Here is a 21485-nt window from a genome sequence, read left to right on the forward strand (position 1 = left end):
AAAATTATTTTCGCTTCTGTGAGCACTAGGACTAAGGTTTACCTGAGTTTAGATTAATGAAGTTGCCAGAAATAAAATAAGCACGGATGAACTATGATGATTATATTACATTTTTATCTGCCTGCCTCAGAAATGTTCTCTTTTGACCAGTAAGTGTTCCAAGCCTTTTAATGAAAACATTCTGGCTGGAGGAAAAGGATACTGACCAGATGATCTCTCCCACTAAATATCCATGGACTAAATTTATAGTCACCTTTTGCATTATGTGTTTAATGTTTCCTATAATGCCTGAAAATGAATATTATGTTTACTGAAATCACAGTTACAGTTGACATTTGGGAGATTTTGATATAAGAATAAGACTATTGATTTCATTGTCTTAAAATAATAAAATCATTGTCTTCACATAACATGTTTTCTTTCTTTGGTATTTTTAAGGAATGTATGGTTTTCTACACACACACACGCACGCACACACACAGATAGTGTAAATTTCTAAGGCAATAATCTTCACTCTAATCTAGTATTAGGTTTCTAAGGTACCAAGAGCCTGATTGCCTCCTAAATGTCTGAAAACACATGATTAACAACTCATCCATTGCCTTCCAACTGAAAAGAATCACTCTTACCGTATAGCCCTCGGTATACTGAAAAGGAGCCCTGGAACTTTCGTCTGCTGTTGGACTCAGAGGCTTGGGGTCAGACATAGAACGCTGCATCATCTTGGCTGCCTTAGGACTTGCTGGGGGAACTTTAGCCATATCTGGATGCAGTACTTTCTGTGGACTTATATCATCAGGGAGGGGTTTTTCATAAGGTACAAAGGCTGATTCTAAGGCTTTGCCTGGTGAAAGTGGTGAGATGGGTGAATAAAGGACTTTGGGGGATTTGGGTGGGGAAGGAGCCAGCTGTACTGTGGAATCTGCCCGAAGGTGAGATGAATAACCAATCTCTAAAGGTGTTGGGCGTTTCTTGTCTTTGGGTGGAGATGTGGCACTCAGATATTGAGGACTTTGTGTGTCTGAATCTGCTTCTGTTTGACATCCTAAACTGCCCCCTTTGTAAGTCTTTTCAGGTGCTGAAATGTGTTTAATTATTTCTACCTTGGCATCCACTCGTGCCCGTATGGAGGGTGTTCTTATGGTTCCAACTGGTTCAGTTTGCACAGATATCTCTGCTACCGTTTGAACTGCTATGCTGGAGACTTTGGAAAGGGGTTTGGTCTTGTCAGCCTCTGTCATGCTGTCACCATATTTCCCTACACGAGCTTTCCTCCTTGATCTAGTAGGCACATCCCACTCATCCTGATCTTCATCATCAGTTTGGACGCTTGTATCCACACTCTTTTTAGTTCTCCTTCTCCTACTCACATAGCTCCGATCTGTGGCATCTTCGTCATCCGTTTGTACACCACTGTCCACTATCTTTTTAAAACTTCGGGGATCATCTGCCATGTTTTCTCCCATTTCATCATACTGTCCTCGGACTTTAGCTCCAGAACTTCTCTTTTTGGGCTGTTTTTCCTCTTTTACAACAACATCTGTTAGAGGTATTTCTGAAACAGTGCTCAGGATACCAGGTGGGGCAATGTACTGAGTAACACCATCAGACTGAACGGTGTACCATCCTTGGCTTTGTGGTATTTCAATTGCCACAACAGCTGAAGCTGTAGTGGTTGCATCTTCAGTTGCCCAAAATTGAGTGCCTTCCGGGGCAGCATACTGACCTTCCAAAATTGCCTGCTCTGTAGTGGTTTGTGGAGAAGCAGTTCCAGAAGGGTCATAGTTATACTGGTAGATCTGCCGAATCTTTTGCTCCTCCAGCTGCTGGTGAAGCTGTTGTTGCAGCTGTTGGATCTGCTCAAGCTGTAACTGTTGCTGAGCTAACGTCTCCTGCCTCATCATGAACTGGGCTTGCCGCTCTTCTTCTTGCTGATAGAGAAGGTGTTGCTTCATAGACTGCAGCTCCTCCAACTTTTTCTGAACCATGATCTTTTCTTGTTCTCGGAACCTTTGAATTTCCTGACGTTCCCACTCCAATTCCTCAGCAAAGCGCTGTTGCTTAATTTTCTCCAGCTCCAGGAGCTCACGCTCCAAGTCTAGCTGCTGCTGTTGTTTATCTTCTTCAGGGACAATTAAAAGAGCACTTTCATCTCCCACCACTTCAGGAAACACTTCAGATGCTGTGGTTAAAGTGGGAACAGAGTCTATTGTCTCAGCAGTAAGAGACTCCATAGTAATAGTTTGCAAGCTGGTACTGATATCAATACCAGTTACTGCAATGTCCGTTTCAGATGTACCTGTTGTTATAAAATATGATCTAGGCATTGGCTGGCTATGGTGCAGGGCAGGTAATGAAGTCACTGCATCAGTTGTATGAATACCAGACAAATCCCTCACTGTGGTGCTGAAAATGGAGCCGGGTTGTGTGGTGATAGCAAATGTAGAGGGTGTCGGAGTTGCTACTGAAGAATAGACAACACCATTAGATGACCTCAAAACACTCCCCACACAATACTGGGGTCCTGGCGGTGGTGTCATCCTTGCTGTGGAATACTGTGGGGTACTAATCCCAACTCCTGAAATGACTTGTCGTGTTTCTGGATATGGACCTGTAGTCTTGCTTGAATAATCCATTACCTCACCTGAAATACAGGGCAGAGTTATAGTCCAGTTCCCAGAATGAATGACGCTTTTTGAGTTTGAAAACCCTCTCATCTTGATGAACATAATGAATGAGACTGCATGCAAATCCACAGGTTAACCTAATTAGATGCAGAATAAAAGCAATGTTGAACATGCAGGCACATGCAGGTGATTTTGAGCAGAAAAAAATTTTTTTTAACATGAAGGAACAAAAGCGCACATGTACTCCAAAATATGCTGCTAAAACATCCAAAGAAAGAGAAAAAGTAACAAAACTGGAAAAGGAACCACATTTTCATCCTGAAATGAGATGAGGAACACCATAATTATATTTCAAGGAAAGGTCTGCTGCCACATCATACTGACCTGTAGTAACTCTCCCTGAAGTCAGATCTACTGCTGTGTCAGTTCCTTCAGAATAATCAAAAGCATTCTTACTTTTATAGAAAAAATGTCCAGCTTCTGCTAAATTTGTGTCAGACATGGAAGGCTTCATTCCCCCAATCCCTCTATAACCATATGGCCCTGATCGATCATACTGATAGTGGTCATCCCTATAACCAAAACGATCCTCAGGAAGAGTAGTTGCAGGCTGCTGTGCTGTGCAGCTCCTTCCAAACGGTAATTTATAAACCACATCACAGCACACAGCTCTTCTCCCTGCTGTTAAGTCAACGGGTTTTTCATCATCTTCTATTATTTTGGTCATCACACTTGAAGTAGACTCATCCATTGTTACGACTGTTCTATGAGACTTGGTTGTACTGAGATCCACTACTTCCCCATCAGTGATCCCCTGGGATATGGTGCTATCAGTCCATCCATTTGTGACACCAACAGGAGGTGCAGTGACAGGTTTTGTAACAGCCAATGTCATTGCATGTGCTGGAGTACCTAGAGATAAGTTTATTGGCGCTTCTTCCCTAGCTATAGGAAAGACCTGGTCACTTGGTATCCTGCATGGGGGCTCAGCATGCTTTGATGTTGTAAGCTGAAGTGGTGTTGTCATTGCACGTTCTACACCCACTAGGCTTTCTGTGCCTGTAGTGTAACTTGCACTAGCTGTGCATGTGACAAAGGTCACTGTCTCAGTGGGCAGAGATACAGGAGTCACTATTGATGACGTTACACTAAGATTTATAATAGAGGGTTGGACAGCACTAATTTGTTTCCCATAAACTTCATTTGTTGTGATCTGCCTTTTCACATCCATTGTAGAAGCAGAAAGATCAATACATTTATCAGTTGTTTCAACTTCTACCTTTGGTACTGTACGCAAATCAATTACATCACCAACAAGTTGCAATTTTCCATCTTCTTTATACTGAGGCTTCTCTAAATGTAGGTTATCTAGAGCAAGAGGCTCTGGAGGAATTGTTATGGAAATGCTGCTGAGACCAACACTAGGAGCTGTACTTCCGGTTGCTGAAACCTCAGTCTTGGAAACTTCAGTAGTGACAAACTGTGTAACTGACATGGGAGCTGCTTGAAATGAAGAGGGTGCTGTGACAGGGGTAGCAGAAAATGTCTGTAAAGCTCCAGAGATATAGAAGGTCTGTTCTGATGAACTTGGAACTTCTACAGCTGTCATAGGAGGAACTACAGAAAACACAGGTTCAACAGAAACCAGATCTTTGGAGGGTGATCCCAAGGGCCAACTGGTAATTGCTTGACTAGCAGAAGCATCTGTTGGAGTCCCAGGTTCAGATGGCAATGTAATAACTACATAAGTTTCCGTGAGGGATTTGGAAAATCTTGGTGAGGACTTGTTGGAGTGTGGGGAAAGTGGGGAGGTAGGGGAAGGCAATTTATAATCTGCTGAAGTCACTAAATTTAAGGTCATACTTGAAGTTAAAGATAGGCCTGTTGGTTTGGGGTGTATATCTGTTGGTTTTTGTGTAGTTGCTGGAAGCTGAGGAATCACTGGTTTGGGGGCGATTGGAGGTTTGCTTGGCTCAGGCCTGTGGGTAAATACAAGTCCAGATGGAATTGAAGATGGCTTAGGAGGAACAGGAGGAGGTGCAGTGGTACATATTCTTGTAACAGGTAATCCATTACTTCTCAGAACAGTTGTGGTCTCTACAGTAGTAACAGCATCAAACAGAGGTGTAGCTGTAGTCACTGGAGCTGTAACTGTTAACTTTTTTTTAGGAAGAATAGTTGGTTTAGGTGAAGTTGGTGGAGGAAGTGGTGGGGGAGGAGGTGGTGGTGGTGGAGGAGGAGGAGGAGGGGGAGGGGGAGGAGGGGGAGGAGGTTGAGCTGATATGTCCAAAGAAGAACTTCTAAAGAATGGGCGAGGTTTAGTTGGAAGAGAGGAAACATAAGGACTGCCAGATGGTAACTGAGACACAGGTTTTTCCTGACCAAAGGTCTCTCCAGATGTAAAGTACGTAGTTGAAAGCTGCTCTTTCATTGGAAGGGTTATTACAGAAGAAGGTGGGTGATCAAACACAGTTTCAGATAAGCTACTTTTTGTTAGTTCGGCCTCCAACTCCTTTTTATCTCTGTAAGCTTCCAAAACTTCCAGAATGATTCCATTCCCAGTTTCCTTCTTGGCTTTCTTCACTGGGTCCTTTTCAGATATAGATAAGTCAGTAGAAATAGTGTCAGCAACTGGCCCTTCAGGTTTAGGTGCTATAGATTCTATGATAGAAGATGCCATATCGGATAAGGAAATAATATGATCAGCACTAGCTCTACCATCCGATATGGTAGTCCGATCTAAAGATACACTTATTTCTTCTGGGTAGTCTATAATGCTGCCTGGAAAATAAGTTGATGAAGAAATTTCCTCAGAATCCTCAAATTTAGTTATCATGTCCACTGGTTCTGTATAAACTGTGGTTATGCTATCCAGGGTAGTAATGGGTGAAGAGCTATCTGTGGTACAGACCGAAGAAACAGATGATGTGAGAGAAGGTGTGTCAGAGGGTGGGACAGATGTAGCACTTTCTGAAGGCTCCGAGTAGGTCAAAATCAGTGATTCATGGGCAATTATCTCTTGAATTTCTCTTGTATAATCGGTTACATATTCATCCTCAATTTCTTCTGTTGAAAAATGTTGGGTTATTTTAACATCTGGGATAGACAGTGTTGCACTGCTGGTCGAATCTGTAAGAGATGCTCCTGAGAGAACACTTGATGTCAAAGATGCATCAGGCATTCTGTCAAAGTCCATGGTGGACTCTGTCATATCCTCACCGATGGGGGCCTGGGTCGGGCTAGATCCAGGTGTTAACTGCATCTGTTGCCTCTTCATAAGTTCTTCATAGGCAGCATCAGCATCTAGTAGTTTCTTTTCTTCACCTGTAGAAGTTACCATAGTACCCAGGTCTACTATCTCATGGCTTTCTGGGATGATAAAAGAGCTTGAAACAATATCTTCCTGAGGCACAACAGAATGTAAGCTTTCTAACTCATAAAACTCTTTCTGGAGGTCTGTAATTTTCTGCATAGGATCTTCATAAATTTGTTCTGAAAGTCTTATCTTTTGCTCTCTTCCTCTCTGCTGCATAAATCCATTTTCTTCTTCTTGCCTTGTTAGCAGACTACCATCTACTGATCCATTGTACGTGTCTTCTACTAAAGATTCATAAATATAATCCTCTATTAGCATTCCACCGTACAAAGGCTCTTTTTCAAACACTTCATCTCGTTCATTTGCAGCTGGAAAAGCTTTGTATTTGTGTGTTTTATGCATCATTTCTTCATACATCTCCTCAGCACTTTTTAACGCCTTTTGGCTACCTTCTTTCTGCATAATAGATTGCTCATCTGTTGGTGAGTATAATGACACAGCTGTGGGCAATTTATAAACTTTTTGTACTTCTATTATTTTTTCCGGGCTTATTTCAAAACCTTCTGGGTCTGATTCTATGCTAGGTGAATATTCAGAACAAGAAGATCTATGGAGCTCCTCCATTTCTGCAGCCTGACGTAACTCTTCTGTTGGAGACGCATCTTCAATGGGAGAGAGATTACTAGGTGGTGTCTTTGGTCCTTTCCCTTCTTCTCTGAGCTCGAAGTTCGTCTTTGTCTTTCTTTGATTTTTTACTAGAACTCTTTCTTTGTTGCTGTTCTATTTCCCTCTGCTTTTCTTGCTCCTTTAATAATTCTTCTTCCTCTCTCAATTCTTCTTCCTCTGAAGAATCTTCAATAGTAGGCAAAAGAGGGCCATGTGATCTGTGCCGAGCTTTGCGTTGCTGTTTGCTCTCTCCTTTTTTGTGACTCGGGCTACTGTCACTGTCCTCATCAAGTGATGATACTGATGTAGGGGATGTACCAGGAGTGAAGCTGGAAGCATGCAGACTCGAAGACCCCTCTCCCCTTGACCTATCTTCAGGTGAGTCTGTCAGGCTTTCCATTTCTAATTCTGGCTCTTCCTCGAAATACAAACTTGTTTTTTTCTGTGATGACTCTGCAGAATATTTATCTGCTATTGTACTGTTGAGCTCAATTGTTTTAAATCGGCGTAGCCCTCCTCCTCCAGCAACTACAAGTTCTTCACTTTCCTGACTTTTAGATTCTCTGTATTTAAGTTCATGATTTTCATCAAATGCTTCATCATCTTCATCATGCCATGAGTGACGTCTTCCTACATCATCATCAATGCTTGTGCTACTTTTTCGAGTCAGTCGTCTGTGTTTCCCTGCTGTTATTTTGCCTTTTCCCTTGGTTTCTTCCTTCTTCTGGCTCTCAGTACTACTACTAATCTCTTTGAGCTGGTTCCTGATGAACTCATCATCTTCAGAACCTGAAGCATCTTCATCAGCACTCATTTCTATGATTTGTTTTCGAATGAAGTCCTCCTCTGCCCCTGATCCTTGGCTGTCTTCCTGTTTATACTCATCACTGCTTGATGAGCCAACACTAGTTCTTCGTTTTCTTTGTGGAACAGGTGAGTTTTCACTTTCACTACTCTCTTCAACTGAATCATAAGGCTCTCTTCTAGTAGTTATGTCATCAACAAACTCAGACTTTTCTTTATGGTCCTTGCTGGAAGGAATATCTTGTTGGCTATCTTTTTTAAAAGTGTCTTTCCTTTCTTCTTGACTTTCTTTGATCCCTTCTTCTGAAATAGTAATTTCCAAGGTTTCAGACACACTCTGAGTTTTCTGTTGGTCTTTACGCTGCTCAGGAGAAACTTCATGGGGTTGTGTTTTCTTTTCTGACTTTTCATCAACAAGTGTACTTGCTTGAGCTTCCAAAATAGATAGGACTGTACTTTCTAATTTAGCCAAATCTGAGGGGCTGGAAGGGCTGCTTTCTTGTGAAAAAGAGTCCTTTTTGAGTCCCTTGAGAATATCCTTTTCATCAGTTGGAATAAGACTTGGAATTTCACCAAGTGAGCTTGATATTCCATCAGAAGAATATCCCGTGTCGCTCAGACCTTGGGGGCTTTTAGGCTGCTGAGAACTTGAGGTGTCTGATTTGTCATCTTCCTTTTCCTAAGCAGGGAGATAAAGATACAGGAAAACTTAACATGGTTAAACTAAAAACATGGCCTCTCCATTACTATCAAATAACTATTAGGAACTGAAAAATAATTTTGGAAATTTTTTCAACCATATGTGAGTATTTTTTTAAAATTTTGAGAAAAATATTGTTGATATGCGTTGATAAGGTTAGTTTCCATTTAAACTAAACTTCACTAAATGTCAATTCTCAATGACATTTGATCTTCTTTCATAAATACCCTTTCACATTTCAATGTCATTTTCCATAAAAAATATGATTACTTTTCTCAATAAATTTGCTTTAGGATAAAGTTTATAAATTGTGATGAAGATGTTTAAGGATAAATTTTCTATTAACAGTAATTTACTTTTGGATTATGAGGTCAGGTAAAGTTCAAGAAAGTATCAGACAATGGGCTTTGTGCCTGGCTGCAAGTTGTAAGGGATGTTGGAGAATTCACTAAACAAAAAAAAGCAAGTAACATGCCATAATAACATATGTGCCATGTACCACAAATACATGGTTAACATTCTTGTCAAATGATTCAAACAAGGCATTGCTTTTAAAAGACATTTTGAAAGTTATGAACCACTATATATACTTGATATTGTTAATATCATTACTCTATATCACTTGGAATGAATGTTTATAAATTATGTACTTTGAAAAAGTTATGCAATAATTGGTCTGACTTATCAGTTCAGCTAAAGAGAAATATCCAGCTGTAATTTTTTGTAGAGTTGTTAATCACATGTATCTTCAGCATCCCATCTCAAAGGTGTTTCACTAATGTCACTTACAAATACCTTCTGATTTTGAAATCTTGTTTTATCTTGGAAAGCAGCTTCCTTAAAAAATAAATAGCTTTTGTGAGCAGGAGCATGGGCTTTCCAGAGATCTGGGACCCTTAGTGACACACCACAACCCTGAACTTGTTGCCTTTCTTGGGCTATGATAATGCCATGACGACAATTTAGGTTCAAGAATCAGAGAGGCCTTAAATAAAAATTAAACATAGAGACTTGTTGCATGAAGACTTTTTTGCTAAGTAAAAATATATATGAGCAAAATAAAACTGATTCAGTTAGTTGTCCTGTTTAAAGGAGGATACAATAGTCTCACAGCCTACAGAAAGGAGGGGTTAGGGGAACAGCTGCCTAAGAGCATGCTACAGCTCATTCTAGCCTATGAGGCCGCCTTAATTCCACTACATCTGTATCTTGAACTGTCTCAATATTATCAGTGTGTGAGTTGGCATGAGCTCTTCTGATCTAACTATGGCCCAAATAAACAGATATAAGGTTGCACAACAAACATACTCCTTCCTTCCTTCCTTCCTTCCTTCCTTCCTTCCTTCCTTCCTTCCTTCCTTCCTTCCTTCCTTCTTTCCTTCCTTCCTTCCTCCCTCCCCCATCCTTCCCTCCCTCCTTCCCCCATCCTTCCCTCCTTCCTTCCTTTTTTTCTTCTCCTTTTTCTAGTTAGAGTTATCAAATATAAATATTGTTGGCTTGATGCTTATTTTACATTCATTTTCATCCAAATATATACCTTTATTATGCATGGTCAATGATCTATCCTGAGCATATTATAGGGTAAAATGCTTTTTCTGAATTTACAATGTTACTCAATTAAAAAAGACAGTGTGATATATTCTTAACAACTGTAGTGCAAAAAGTAATGCCTACTCTTCAGTGTGCACCTAAAATTAACTACACTGTACCAATTCGAAAGTCTTTCCAATAAATAATTCCTTATCTGCAGTTGTGAGACTATAGTAGGAGGGTTGATGAGCACTTAACTCATTTCAGGTCCTTTCTCATATTGAAGTGGCAAGCAACGGTGAAGCTGCCTTCTAATAAATGCTTTCTGGATGGTTATAGTGGAGAGAAATTTCCATTTCATTACATCCCAGAAAATGCCAGAGCACATTTTTTGGAATTCAATATAATTTCAATGTCCTTCCTTGTTTGTCTTTTTTTAACCCTAGCCCCATCCTCCCTTTACTGAATTACAGTAAACACCATCATGATGAGGGTGGGGTACTTAAGCTCCTTATGAATAAAAGGTCAAAAAATGATCTTTCACAATCAAAGTTTGATAATGTCATGATGTCATGTGTATTCTTATTCTTCTTCTTTTTTTTTTTTTTTTTTTTTTTTTGAGACGGAGTCATGCTCTGTTGCCCAGGCTGGAGTGCAGTGGCTTGATCTTGGCTCACTGCAACCTCTGCCTCCTGGGTTCAAGTCATTTTCCTGCCTCAGCCTCCTGAGTAGCTGGGATTATAGGAGTGTGCCACCAAGCCTGGTTTATTTTTGTATTTTCAATAGAGACGGGTTTCACCATGTTGGTCAGGCTGGTCTCGAACTCCTGACCTCATGATCTGCCCACCTCGGCCTTCCACAATTCTGGGATTACAGGCATGAGCCACTGGGCCTGGCCATGTGTATTCTTTATTTTCTGTCTACATATATTAAAATATGTAACAATGTCATAAAACTATGCATATATGAAAGAAATGTGACCATGGTTATATGTAACAATTCAGAGGATCATTTAAAAAGTTACAGTTTTATATAACGGATTCTGAAGGTTCTACTGATATTATACAAAAAAGATTAGGACCAGACATATATAATGTAACAAGGGAAATTAAGTGACATTAGATGGAAGATTAATACACATAAATATCAAAATACCAGCCCTACAATCTCCCTTATGTGCCTTCCCCGTGTGTTCATGCTTTTCTTCTTCACTCAGTACCATGTCCTACCCACTTATTCCTCCTCCCACTCACTGCCTGGTCTCCTCCCTCCACACTCCTCATAGGATTTCATCATTATTTACCTATGGTGGTGATACTACAATGATTTTTTTTCCCCCTAAATGACTTTTGCATATTATAAGGTGGCAAGTCTGCAAAGTGTTTACTCTCTAGGCTTTTTTCCTTTTCCTTCCAATAACCCCCTGCCATTTATTGAGCTGCAGACCGGTCAGTGAGAGGCACTGATGAACGGAGCCCCATTTGGATCTCTTCCGATGGTGGTGCATCTTGAGGCCTTCACTAGTAATGGAGAATGTGCCAAGACACATCTGCACTGCCAAATTTGGTTCTGCTCTTTTCACAAAAGCCTTCCATATTGAAGACAAACAGAATTGTTTTGAATATTATTAACGAACTGAATTCTAGATGACATATAAAACTGTGCAAAGAAAGGATGCAGTGTTAAGTTTTTGTTTAATTTTCCCAAAGCTAAAATTAAACAATGAATGCAAATCTTATAATTTACATAGAGTCTACATGAATGCAGATTACTGATCTGGTGTTTGAAATGCTCCAAACAAAATAAAGCCAATAAAATTCACTGGACCTGGAGTGAAAGATTGGACGCTCACACCTAAGCACTATAATATGGGAGTCCTTCTCACTACAGAAAACATAATTATTTTTCATCCTTTCTGATTAGGCAGTCACTTATTGGCTATATGTAACTTGAATACTAACCCTCAGATCATTTTAACCAGAAATAAAAGTACCTGCTAAAGAATGTTCCAAGTTTGGTTTCTATGAGGAGAGTATTTTAGTGTACTGTATCAAATAGATATTTAAACAGTATTCTGTTTATGTATATAAGTAAAAAGATAAAATTCTACAGCGAACATGAATTTTAAAATGTTAAACTAAAAATTTAAAGATGTGTATGTAATTTTCAAATTGTTGTACCTCAGGATTAATTTTAATGCTATTCAACAAACATTTTGAAAGACAGGAAAGAATGAAGTGACAAAATGATGTTGCAACAACGAAATGTAAACAATGTACTATAATAATATGAACAACACAAATGACAAATAAATTAATGAATAAATAATACACATATATAAATAGAGTAAAATATTATACCAAGTGTTTGTTATAGCAGTGAGGGTTGCCAAGAGAGATGGATGATTATAATAATGAAAAGCCAGTATCCTAAAAGTGTCATAGGAAAAAACATCTTGTGCAGTGGGTGAGAGCACAGTCTTCGTAATCAGAGCTGGACTACAATTCTAGTACTTCTGCCTTCCAGCTATGTGATCTTGGGCATGGAAATTCAGTTTCCCCATCTTTACTAAACCTATCATAATATTAACCTTATCAATCATTGTATAAGGAAGTACTTAACACAGCAGCCTGAATAGTAAGAGGTAAATTAAGAGTACTGTTTTGATTGTAAATAAAAACTAATTAAGAAATTAATCATTGCCAAAAATTCTGCATCAGGAAAACTGACTACCGCTAGGGAATAGAAGGGCAGAGTCATGGAAGACATGCTAGCAGAGTGGTATGGAGGTTCAGGTGGGATTTTTTCTGACAGATGATGTGAAGGTGCGGCATCAGTGCACATACAAAAACTGAGAACAGGTTCACAAAGGAGAAAGCATAAGCTATATTCAGGAAACACACAATGGCATATTTGGCTGTTTTTCTTTAATGTCTCCCCATAGGGAACGTTAGCAGTTGCTTGAAAGTTGTGTTGGAGCCAGATTCCAGAAGGCTGAGAAAGCCAACTAAGCCATTTAGACAGGAGTCTCCGCAGTGGGGTACATATACCCTGGTAGCTATGCAAAGTGCTTCAGTGGAATACAATGAGAAGACACTACGATTTTAGTTGTATTTTTAAATCCAAAATAGAGGATAAATTAAATTGCACTAATATTTAATCAATAGATGGGCAATACTATTATCTCACGTGTCATGTCAGTTGGTCACATGCTCTGTGAGGAATCCTGGGAGAAGGCCAGAAGTTATAATGAGGCAACCAACTATAAAGAGAAGTTAGAGGGAGGCAACCACTTCACTTGCTCACCTTTATGTTGAAACTTATTGTTCAGTTATGCAGATTTATGGTTTGTAGTTACAATAAATCACCTAGTTTTAACTAAACCAATTTTCCTACAATAGCTAAGTAGTAGAAAAAAATTTCTGCAAAAAAAATCATTTGTTAAAGATCAAACTAGTAATGTAAGATATACACACATGCACTCATAAGAAAGCTAACACTTTTCATATTGTTACAAGCTTTTCATCAGTTTTCATAACAAGGTGAGAACAGTGATCACCAAATTAAATCAGATCTGACTTGAAGCTAGGAAAAAATGCTTGACATTATTAGGAAAGCTATTTGAAATCTGTTTCTGCATCTATTATTGCTAATAATAAACCTTACCCTAAATACAGAACGTGCTTTGAATCAAAGCCAGTGGTATGACACTATCACAAACTTCTGTAATTTTCAGCAAATAAGTTTTCTAGTACTTTATGAGTTTTCACTAACTTGAATAATAACCATTGGGAATATTCTTTTGAATTTTCTTGCTCAATAAGAAAAATTACATAATAGATGGGGATTTTTTTTTTTTTTTGTCATGAAAAAATGACTAAAGTAATACGTGGAATCAATATAGTGACAAATCAAACTACATTCCTTTGTCAGCAAATGTTGTTGGAAGAAACAAAGAAATAATTGTGGAAGGTTTGGGAAAAAAATATTAGAATAAATTTAGTAGTAAAAGATCTAATAATAATATAATCCAACTATGGAGATTTCTTTACATATTCAGTTCTTAATAGTTCCTATTTCTCTTTAATTAATAATAAAATATTTTAAGAATTACTATAGTGAACCCTCAAGGAAAAATGTACCAATGAACATATAGCCTCAATGTGGACTGATTTGTTTAATTCAAAAAAAATGTATATTTTTTAAATAAAAAAATATTAAAAATTGAGAAGTAATTTCTCTGATTGGAATTATAATTTTAAAGAATAAGGTTAGGGAGATGGCAGTACATGAAAAAAAAACTTATTCATTACAAGTAAGCCAGAATTAGATAGACTGCCTCAAGATATTACTGATGTAGTACACTGTATACTAATAAGATCTTCAAATTTTGAAGAACATTTATTTTGTACCGGGACAGAGAATACGACATTATTTTTGACCATGACACAGATATTTACTGTTTATCTCATGGAAAATTAGTTAAAAAGCTGCAGAATGTGGAGATTTGATCCTTACTTAAAAATAGAGGATTACAAGTGCTTTTCAGTAATACAATACTTATTAGACAGCAAGAAAATAAATACTAGTTGTCAGCAATATGCTGGGTATTTGATATTTAAAGCAAAATAAACAATACCTGTTTCTCTGAGAAAATTATAATGTGGAAACAGCTCTTTGAAGATAAATATTTGGAAATTATTATATGATTATGCTATACAAAATAACATATGTCACTTTTAAAAGTTATCGTATCTGCTCATTTAACAAACTTTAAAACAGAATATTTTAATCTGTTTAAAAACCTTCTAGACAAAAAATGCAATGGGTTTGAAAATCGTTTGCTGAAAAAGTATTGTAAAAGCCCCACATTTTCTGATAGTTAACAAACACAAATGATTGATATTAAGAAAGGTTAACACTTATTTGTGCAATTACCAATTCTTTTTTTCATAATTAGTTTACAACCCACACTTTTAAAAAAGGTAGCAATATTTAGTGAGAACAAACTGTGAGCTACTTCTTCCATTTGTAGCATATTCTTTTTAATTATCTTTTTTTTTCTGCTCTGAATAGCCATTAAAACTGAACATTAAAGTATCAAAATAAGCTTAACTTTGAAGCTGGATTTCAAACAACTATATCATAAAATTTTACACCAAGATCTTAAAAAATATTAAAACATAACGCTCTCTCTAAAATACCACTATTAAACACCTTTTAAGGTGATCAAATGTATCTGTATTTACTATCTGCATTTAAATAAATATAATAACAATGGTAATTTTAGTTTATTTCAATGAATTATTCTCTATTCTTGTGAATGTTTTATGAGGTAAATATTAGTCAAATAGTGCATACATAAAATTTATAAATAAATACATATACATATATTGTGGTTGTATAATGAAAGAAAAAGTAATGAAAAGAAAGTGATAAAGGTATAAAATAAAAGAAAAAAATACTGCATTCAGGAAATATTTGAAAACTTCTTGCTTGGAATATATTTAAAACACAACAGGGAATCATTAGGAACATCTGAGTGATGGAGTTAAATTATCGGAACCCTAGAAAACATTTACCTGACAGCTATAGACTGGAGAAGGGAGAAAAGGAAGGCATCCTAACCAGTAATTAGATTGCTCAAATAATTGGCAAAAGGTCATGAAAGCAGTAAGTAAGGTAGTGCCCTGAGGAACAGGAGTTAATAGACAGAAGTGTGATACCTTCATTGTGGAGAACAAAGGGCAGGTAAGAAGAAACCTTAAATCACTCAGAAGATTAGTAATTGGCACAGGAGACAGGTGCTTGATGGTGAAATAGAAAGTTACAAGCAGAAACTGCTTCTATAGAGAAGAGGAAAAGAGTTAGACATATTGAGTTTGCATTTACAGAGAGGCTTTGAAATAGAACTGCTGACTAGGTACTTGAAAATGCAGGTCTGACACCCAAAAGAGGGACAAGAAGTACATGCGTGTATTCAAAAATTGTTCATGTAGCTCAAAGCAAAACAAGGGAAAACCATCTGGAATTTGCAAAGAGAAATCATAGAGATAGTCAAAGTAGATTTCATAAAGTATGATCAGAAAGACAAAAAGAGAAGGAAAGTAGAGGGTCATGAAAGCCACAGAAAGTTCCACAAAGGGACAAACAGTACCAAGCACCATGCTCTGCAAAGGTTAGCTAGAAGAAGCAATTCGTGGTGCTAGTGGTGGCTAGATTCAGTCATTAGAATGGAGAATACATATAGGCATCTTTTTGACGTTGATAAAACTCATTTAATGAAAGGAGACCAGGATTTACTTAGATAACGTGTGATGCATCAGATAGCAGAGATGGGTTGGTAAGCATGTGTTAAAACTAAAGAAAACACAACTAAATCACAGTGAAACAAACTATAGTTTCTAGTTGGAATACTATTAAATTATCTAATTTCCTGGTAAGTCATTGCTGTCCTTTGTGAATTAAATGTATTCAGTTAAGTATAATGTAAGATCTCTTATAGCTCCAAAACATATCAGAGTTCCTCTGAAAAGGATGTAACTGCTTGTGAAAATATTCATTAAAATGGGTTAAATGAAAATTTTCCATTAAAGAAAAAGAAAAGAATATTTTTCCAAATTATGCTGATTATAAATAATCTTTCAATATTAAACACATTGAATAAAACTGCTAATAGAATACATTATATTAAAAATCATGCTAAATATTAAACTGCTTTGTGAAATTTTAGAAAGACTTTTACTTTGGATTTTAGTTACATCACTGTTTTTCCTTTTTTCTTTTTTTTGCAATCACTTTATAGCTGACCACACCTTAAAATGATTTCAACTGGGAAAAACCTTCTTGACTCTTACGTAAACAAATGGTTAAGTAAACAGAAACTTACATAAAGACACATTATTTTACATTAAAGGGGGATATTGAGTTTTATGTCCATAGTAGAGAAAAAAAATAAAACTAGATAACTTCTTTATCACTCCATATGATTTTGATAGATTATTTGATAGGCATAAGAAACAGGGAAATAAATGTTGTATTTATGCTTTATGTACACTTCATAAAGCTGTGAAAAGGCCAAAGTTCTTCATTATAGTCAAACAATTGTTATACTTCTTTAAGAATGTCATTCATTGTTTGAGGAACTTCACTTACATAATTACCAATGAGCAACTTGTATACTTAGGTTAAAAATTAATAATTTCACACATGAGAGTGTGAGAAGTTGGTAAAATTTAACTTACTGTTTTTTCTTTCCCAGGTTCCACCTGATCAGGTTTTGCTGTGCATGATGGCTGTGGCTGTTCTTTTACTGTTTTGGTTGTCTTATCATCTTCTTTAGGTAAACTCTGAGGTGTGCCAGATGGTAAATCTTCCATCTTGGTCTGCGGTTGTTTCTCTTCTTGCACTGTCTTTGGAGCCACTCTGCCTTCAAGCTTTTCTTCAGCAATTTGTACTTGAGATTTAAGTAAGTCATGTTTTTGTTCTTCTGGGGCTGATGTTTTTGCCTCTGGCAGCAGCTTTTTGTCTTCAGGGGTTGGCTTTTTTTCTTCTAGGAGTGGCTTTTTTTCTTCAGAACATATCTTTTCTTCTTCAGAGATTAGTTTTTTTTCTTCATGGAGTGGCTTTTTTTCTTCAAGAGCTGAAGCTTTGTCTTTCTCTAGTTTACTCTCTTCTTGTTTTTGATCTGTGGCTACCATAGGAGGAATTTTTTCCACTGATAGTGTTTCCTTTACTTTTTCCAGAATGACTTTTTCAGCTTCTGTTTTTACTTCTTGTTCTGGCTTTTTCACTAATTTTACTTGGGGAGGCACTGCTGTTTTCTGAGATGGTGATTCTGTAGGAACAGACATGGGAGAGGCTTTGGGTCCTGATGGTACAGGTGGCATTTTGCCTATGTCTCCAAGCTGTCCTGATATTGCTCTCTGGGTTTGGCAATTTAAACAGAGCCATTCTTGAATCTGTGAAAAAAAAAAAAAAAAAAAAAAAGCAATGAACAGATTAAATGTATTATAATGTATCTATTTCTGTCATGTTACCCAAGTGAAAATTTGGTAATTCCTATCTGTTTTTGTATATGGAGAAGGTGGGTCACTGTTTTCCAAATCAATGACACAGTAATTTTTTAAAACATTACAAAAAGGCTATTTGAACTCTAAAAATGTATAGAATTTCTAGAGACTAGCAATTCACTATCTTCATTAAATGAGAAAAAGAAAAAGAAATAATTGCATTAAATGTGGACCCAGATAAATATTCATTTTCAGGAAGAAAAAAAATCTGCATTTGTTCCAAATAAAATTATTTTAAGGCCTGGTTTCTTCAAAATTAGCATTTTCATCCAAAATTTATTCAAAGACTACTACATTTCATAATAATTATCTTTAGAATAACAAATTAATCAAAAGTTCTTTTAGGATTTAGCCTATTATCTCCTATCTCTTGACTTGGGCCAAATATAGTTCTACCTTTCAGACGTAATAGAAATAGGCTATTACTTTCAGAGTAGAGCTATTACTTTCAGAGTAGAGCTTTATAGGTATAGATAGTTTTCAAGAATCACTTGTGCATAATTTGCTACCTGCTTCCAGATTATGAACATAATTTCATTCTTAATACTTAATCACATTTCCTCATGCAATTGAACAAGAAGCACTCCAGGGCTTAATTGTTTGGTATCTTTTTCCCTGAGTGTTCTGATTTGCTGACTAAAACATTTTCTTTCTTCTTTTTTTTCTTTTTGCCCAGGCTGGGGTGCAATGGTGCAATCTCTGCTTACTGCAACCCATGCCTCCTGGGTTCAAGTGATTCTCCTGCCTCAATTTCCTGAGTACCTGGGATTCAGGCATGCGTCACCCACGGCCAGCTAATGTTTTATTTTTAGTACAGATGGGGTTTCTCCATTTTGGTCAAGCTGGTCTTGAACTCCTGACCTCAGGTGATCCGCCCGCCTTGGCCTCCCAAAATGCTGGGATTACAGGTGTTAGCCACTGCTCCTGGTCAAACATTTTCTTATATCTCTGCTCTTCAGTGTCTAAGCCATGGTCACCTGCACTAAATCAACTGATAGGGTCTTTAGACACACAAATTCCTAGGAAGTACACCAAAACCATTTTAGCAGAATCCTGGGAGAGGAAACAGGAGGACCTGCCTTTTTGATAAACTGGTTAAGAATTTTTGCAAATTAAATACTAAAAACTACTCTCCAATAAGAATACAGAACAAATGATCACCTAGGAGACAGATTATTTTAGAATAATACTATGAAAGAGTTCCTCCCTGATTGATGTGTGTTATAGTTTTTCTTACATTATATCTATTGTATTGTTTAAAAGTAAAGGCTGTGTATGTAGTTCTAATTGTTACCATTGAATGTGTACCCATTCTGTAAGGCACAGGGTTACAGTGTCATACAGATATTATTGCTTTCATGTATTACATTGTACTCTGAGAAGTTCAATTTCAAATTGCTTTTCACGCTGGCTCACTCTTTCCAGTTGCTTATCTTAAATTCTTTAGATACAAAAATCACTTATTGCTCTAGAATACTATCAGATATCTAAGTTTCATTTCTTATTTCAGGTTCCAATTACTTTAGAAACTAACAATGTTGCTTAATAACTATGATTATTTTGCAATATGCAAGCCATTATAATTCTTATTTGCTGATCTAAAACAGTAAAGACAAAAGTCAATTCTGTAAATGTGGTAAAATGCTGCCAATAAAATATTAGGATATATATGGACTCATTTGTTTTTTGTGTATATAATCACTCAATATCAATTCTCTTGTTAAGTTCATGTCTAAGGAGCTCTGAAGTGAATTGTGTGCCTTCTTTAATTAATGTATTTATATAAAAGTCATAGGAAAGAAGATTTGATTCATTATGTCAAATACTAAAAGTTCTAGCTCTTGTGTTGAATAGTCCCTGAAGGAAGAACTTCCGTAATACCTACAGAAAATCAACCTTCATCGATAACGTGGTTTTAAAAACAATTACTTGGTTGAGACACATCTTAAGAGATTTTCATTCAGAGCTTGACTTTTTTATTTTTTATTTTTTATTTTTTGAGATGGAGCCTCGCTTTTGCCACCAGGCTGGAGTGCCGTGGCGTGATCTCGGCTCACTGCAATCTCTGCCACCCAGGTTCAAGCAATTCTCCTGCCTCAGCCTCCTGAGTAGCTGGGATTACAGGTGCAAGCCACCACACCCAGCTATTTTTTGTATTTTTCATACAGATGGGGTTTCACCATGTTAGCCAGGATGATCTAGATCTCCTGACCTCATGATCCACCCGCCTTGGACTCCCAAAGTGCTGGGATTACAGGCATGAGCTACCATGCCCAGTCCCAGAGCCTGACTTTTTAAAACACAAAAACAGATACAAATGGCTGCATTACCATGCAGTTTTGCCATATGGATTCTAAAAATGAAATACAGGTGTGTATTAAGCATCTCCATAGGCCATGTTCTAATATAAATAAGTTAGAAAATTTTAATATACCAGAAATACAGGTTTCATTCCATTGGAAATTTTTGTCATTTAAAAAAGTGTGACTATTTTATCTGAGTTTTGGGGACAGGGACAAATTATTCTTACAAAATTGCCATCTCTTGCTACTTTACAGCATATGAGGCCACAATGGTACATGGCTTTAGGTACAAGAAAAATGTGTTGAGAAAATAAAACATAGTGATAATTTCAAGGTAGTATACTCATTATTTTCCTATAATATGAAATTTAGGTATGAAGATAAAAGGTATCATCCATGCAATCTATTTTGTCACATAAAATATTTCATTGTCCCAATTTAAAGTAATGCTTGGTAAACCTATAAAGTGATGATAACCACTAAACTACTAACGTTTGTAATGCAAACAGAAGGCAATAGTGTAAATCTCAGAGATAAAAGATCTTATCCTGAGAGCCTCATTGACTATTTCAAATTAATGTTTTGCTTAAATAGCCATCCATGTTCAGTTAAACCTAGCATTTTAAGTAATTGCTATTTTGCAATTATTTTTAACATAATGTTGCTATACTCAGTCTCTTGGGTGCATGACTAATTTTCATTATGAAGGAAAGAAGGGAGCCAGTCTAATTCTTTTGAACTTACACTCTGACTAATTGTCACCAAAATTAATTTGGAGCTGATATTTCTATTACGTCAAATTATGACAAAATAATTCATTCATACATCTATTCTGTATGTATCTATTTGGTTTATATCTATTGGTTGGAAAGTATATATGCAAAGGTTATTTCATCAAGGAACCAGCATTCAAATAGAAGAAATAATGCATGGTTGAAAATAAGTAAAATATGCAGTAAAAACAAAGAGATGGAGACACTGTGTTACAACGCAGAAGAGGGAGATACTACTTCTAGTTAGGTATTTTCCAAGAAGGTTTGGCCTTCAAATAGATACGTTAATAAACTGTGACTGTGAAATAAATCCATTTTCCCAAAAATATGTCTTGTCACTATTTGACATAATAGAAATATGAAATGAAAATGTCTATTCATATTTGATAGCAATCAGTCAAAATGTAAATACACATCAGGCTAAGGCCTTATTTCATTCACATTGAAATTCAATAATTAAGAGATGAGGCACAGCAAAAATCATATAATACATGCCTGAAAAAGGCAATGATTAAAAACACTAAATTTGACCAAATCTAGATACAAATTAAACAATAAAAATGTTCTTTAGCTTTAAGAAGATAATGGAAGATAAGGTTGAAGAGGCAAGTTGAGATTCTCTGTTAGGTGGCAATTATTCCCAAATAAATGGCACTTATTGCCACAAGTAGACATTTTGTAGAAGAAACTGGAA

At 36.7% G+C, this 21485-nt stretch overlaps 1 protein-coding gene across 1 annotated transcript in view; it reads right to left on the reverse strand.

Moving 5' to 3' along the window:
• Window positions 1-21485, reverse strand: part of PCLO (piccolo presynaptic cytomatrix protein) — a 404629-nt gene that overhangs the window by 188630 nt on the left and 194514 nt on the right. The window contains 4 exon segments of the mRNA XM_030932711.1: window positions 630-2644; window positions 3012-6642; window positions 6644-8092; window positions 16888-17604. Of these exon segments, the coding sequence (XP_030788571.1) occupies window positions 630-2644; window positions 3012-6642; window positions 6644-8092; window positions 16888-17604 (7812 nt within the window).

This window comes from Rhinopithecus roxellana, chromosome 6, assembly GCF_007565055.1.
Source record: "Rhinopithecus roxellana isolate Shanxi Qingling chromosome 6, ASM756505v1, whole genome shotgun sequence".
In the NCBI taxonomy this organism is placed as follows: Eukaryota; Metazoa; Chordata; class Mammalia; order Primates; family Cercopithecidae; genus Rhinopithecus; species Rhinopithecus roxellana.